Source organism: Octopus bimaculoides, chromosome 11 (genome assembly GCF_001194135.2).
Source record: "Octopus bimaculoides isolate UCB-OBI-ISO-001 chromosome 11, ASM119413v2, whole genome shotgun sequence".
Taxonomy (NCBI): domain Eukaryota; kingdom Metazoa; phylum Mollusca; class Cephalopoda; order Octopoda; family Octopodidae; genus Octopus; species Octopus bimaculoides.
The window spans coordinates 21,486,660-21,490,962 of NC_068991.1; the positions used below are offsets into that span (position 1 = coordinate 21,486,660).

The 4,303-nt window shown below is 36.7% G+C and overlaps 1 protein-coding gene across 2 annotated transcripts in view; it reads right to left on the reverse strand.

Annotated features, from left to right (window-relative positions):
• The window catches only part of LOC106871779 (steroid transmembrane transporter SLC22A24), a 32,243-nt gene that overhangs the window by 26,106 nt on the left and 1,834 nt on the right, over positions 1-4,303 (reverse strand). Inside the window, exon 2 of one of the 2 annotated variants that reach the window (XM_052971588.1) lies at positions 419-648. The exons of the other annotated variant lie outside the window; for it this stretch is intronic. Coding sequence (XP_052827548.1) covers positions 419-566 — 148 coding nt within the window. The 5' untranslated portion in view covers positions 567-648. The remainder of the gene's footprint in view (positions 1-418; positions 649-4,303) is intronic. 2 annotated transcript variants of the gene reach the window in all.

Sequence of the window (4,303 nt, forward strand, 5' to 3'; positions counted from 1 at the left end):
ACGTAAGCATGCTTCTATGTATGTATGTAATTTTTAATGTGTGTATATTTTTTGCATGTATATGTATGTATGTATGTATGTATTTATGTATGTATGTATGTATGTATATATGTATGTACGTATGTATGTATGCATGTATGTATGTTTGTATGTATGTATTTATTTATTTCTGTATGTATGCCTGTTTGTGTGTACGTAAGCATGCTTCTATGTATGTATGTAATTTTTAATGTGTGTATATTTTTTGCATGTATATGTATGTATATATCAATGTATGTATGTATGTATGTATTTATGTATGTATGTATATATGTATGTATGTATGTACGTATGTATGTATGTATGTATGTATGTATGTATGTCAATATTATTATCGTCTGTATGTTCTGAATTTAAATTCTGCCGAGATCTATTTTACCTTTCATTACTTGTGAGGCCGATATAAACGACTTGCTCCCCCAAAATACTTGCATTGTGCCAAAATATGAGCCTTTGTCTCCTTTATTTCGTCTTACGTTCAGCTTATCGATATCACTATTCTCGTAAAGATTTCCAGTTGATGCCATATCTTGCGGGTTTCAACGTCTATGGAGTCGAGTTCTTCTACAGACCAGTCGAATATCCCAAACGTTGGAATCAATACTGGTACTGAAAATACATTGTGAGATATTGTCTTGTTATAAGAAGAGAGTTCTAACTGCCATACTTTTCTAAGTCTAGCATAATATTTTCGATCACTTTATCTCTATTGAGTACCTTCGTATGATATGTCAATACCTAGGCATTACCTAAGTCAATACCTTTTCTAAGAGGGACAGGAGAGATACTGAGTCCATTGATACACAGGCTTTGAGCCTGGAGTAGGGGCTGCTTTTCCCTGTCCAACAATCAAACATGAACATTTATTTTGGTTAAAATCCATTCCTATGTCAGCTGAAAATGTTATTAATTCCACTGCTTTTTTTTGGCATTGTTAACACTTTAAGCATAAATCTTGAGGTTATCAGCATAGAAATTATGGCTTACGTTAATATCTCTAGTAGTTGCAGAACTTTGCATGCAACCATTTGATTTTTGTTGCAGGAATGATAATAGATTTAATGCCAAGATGAGCAGAATTACAGAAAGGTTATCTCTTTGGAATATTCCCTTTGAAAAATATTCATAACATTAAAGACGATCGTTCCACTCCCAGTTCTAACTGAAAGAATTGTTGCCCATGTTTTTGTAAGCCTCTGAATGGCAGTAATTAAGGTTGTATCTGGCACGTTTGCCAAATGGAGACGCATCAGCAGCCATGAGTAAGAAGAGAGTCGAATGCCATCATATAATCAAGTTATACCTTTGTAATGCTCCTATGACGTTTTTTTTCATTTTCATTTTTACCTTCAGATAGTCACATTTATCTATAAATAGTTGTTAGACACATGCCCACATTCCCTTCTTTTCACCGACATACTCATCAATCCCTATGCTATTGGACTTACAATGATCCTGGAGGAATTGCTTGGGTCAGCTTTTGTATAGTTTGCACATAGTCCTTAGGCAAGCAATGTGTGTATATTTTTCAATAATACAGTCAAAACGAACTTTTATACATTTTTTTGATTTGGAAAACATTTATTGAAACGTTGAATGCTTGGACATCAAAAAGAAAAATCATCTTCGTGAGAAGGTTCTCTGTTGCACCAATTTTTTTCAAATCATGTTTTGCAAAGTTGTTCATCCGGCTCCCACGTCGTACAATCGGTATTTCGTAACAAAGTTTTCGACCTTATAAGAGCATTAAGCGTAGAAGTTTTCAAGCAATTTCGATTTTTAGTTTTGATATTGTGGAAAACAGAGAAAATTCTTTCTGACGATGCAGAGGAGTATGGTAAAGAAAGAAGACCGAGCATAAAGGATGACAACAGTGGATAGCGGAACTCATCACCACATTTCTCTTGTGAAACAGCAAACCAAGTTTTCTGGCTCGTTATACGGGATGGAAGAACAACCTTGAACCGTCAAGTGGCGCCATTCCTGAATAATTTCTTCGAAATCTTTTTCATCTCAAAGACTTAGGAATCGCCTTCCTTCAATTACGTTGGTTGGGTCCAACGCCTCTAGTAATCCCAAATTGTTCTGCATATCGCAAACCGCACGAGCATTTGATTTGAAAGACTGACGAAGAATCGTAGTATATTCTGTCGGAAAGTCAACAATTCATGAGAGGCAATGCTAGTGGCATTTTCGTATAAAATTCTCTCAGCTACAGCGCCAAAGTAGATATAATCTAACAGTTGGTGTGTCGCTGCATCGTTAACATTAATCTCACAAACATTGATGACAGAAAGTAAGTCAGGTCTGATGAAATTGCTCAAAATTCCCTTCATTCTAGCGTTGATGGCTCTTTTAAGCTTATGCAACCGATAGCCTTCGGCCTGGAATTCCAGATAAAGTTTGTTAACGTTTTTTTTTTTATGAAAGAGAGAAATGCTAAATACATCTTTGTAAGAGGATTCTTCATTTCAGTGAGAATTCGTCGAGCCGTAATCGGACACTCACCCTCTAATGTTGCTTGTGTGAAATATGTCAGCAGTGTTGGCCACTGCTCTAAAATGCGCAGCACAACTTGATTGAGAGACAGCCATCTAGTGCAGCTTGCATGCAGAATTTTGTGAGGATCAATTGAAGCTGTTTTCTGCAGATCTTTGAATTCATTGATACGCTTAGGACTGTGACCAAAACTACTTGTCAATTCTTCTACAGAATTCGGTAATTCATTGCACGTGTTTGATAAACATAAGTGTAAAGAATGACAAACTTGCACAAAAAAATCTGGCCTGTTCTGCTTCAACAAGTACTGAACGCCTCCTTTGCTTCCCATCATAACATTTGCATTATCACAGGTGAAACCTATCAAATTTTCCAGAGGAATCGCGTGTTCGTTTATAAATGATAGAAGCTAGCTGTATATACTCGTAGCACTGCAATCCTGTATTTCTATAAGTGTAAGAAAATCGTTGACTTTGACTGTCTTTTGAATTTCAACGTCATAATATCTGGAAACCAGGACAAGTTGTTTTAGTGTTGAAACATCAGTTGTTTCATCAATAAAGAGTGAGAATCTTGATGAATGAAGTCTTTTTAATTAAGCGGTGAAGCCGTAGGGGCCAATGACTTTAAGCAATATGTGTGTGCCTTTCGTTCGGGCATACTTTGCATCCTGGGCGATTTTAGAATCAGGACAGGCGTTTGCAACAAGGACAGGTAAGTGGTCCAAAATCGAAATTGGGAGATTATGCTCAGCAACAAATGCACAGTATTTTAATTCAGCAGCTGCTACTTTCTTGGAATGTGAAGAAAATGATGAGGCCTCGAAATAATTGGTCAACATTTTTGCTTTATTTGCTTCACTTGCATTCTTGCGGTGTTTTCTGTCTGGTAGTGTCATAATATTTGGCTCAAACTACCGGCAATTTCACACTTGCATAATATGCATTTGCCTTTAGCTGTATCGTTCTTGCCTTGCTCCAACCAACTAGAAAAATTTTCATCGCACAATAATTTTTGTGGAAGTTTCCTTTCATACGATCCTCATCTAGCCTTCTTCTTATTTGGTGCTTCACATTCATCTGAGGAATGTTCTGTTTTCAAAGTTCTATCACTCATATCTTGCTCCAGTTATAGTTCTGTAAGATTTATTTGAATTAATCAAATTATTAAACACATTACATACCGTTTAAAATCCGGGTTAAGAAATTTATGTTTTTGTTCAGACTGATACGGCGGGATTGTATATATAAGCACTATAAAATTGAGTCTAATTTATCAGACTTTCAAAAAATTAATCACGTACCTTCAGTCTGTGAGAAAACTTCTTGTGTTATGACAGCTATGGCGTAGTAAACAAGGTGTATATACGTTCACCCCAAATTACAGCCGCCCTTGATCTCATTAGTCAATGCGTGCGTGCACGCAGACGCGTTTGCGAAAGCAGACCGGACGTTCTATTATTTTTATTAAGCTCACAAACACGCATATGTGAAAAATCAATCAATCAATGCGTCAAAACCTGAATTTGAAAAACCAACGGCAAGATCACTAAAACGTACAGTAAATTCGTCTGAACGCACAGCGCATCAAAATTTTGGCCAAAACGTACAGGTTTGTACGAACGTACAGTCCTTCCTCTTACACAAGTTTCGGCAAAAGAATGACGACTTGATTAATGCTTGGTAGTGAGGAGAAGCTTCCTACGAGGAATGCGTCCACGAGGACTACACTGATTCAAACTTCGGTGAGCTGTTTGGGCGGATAC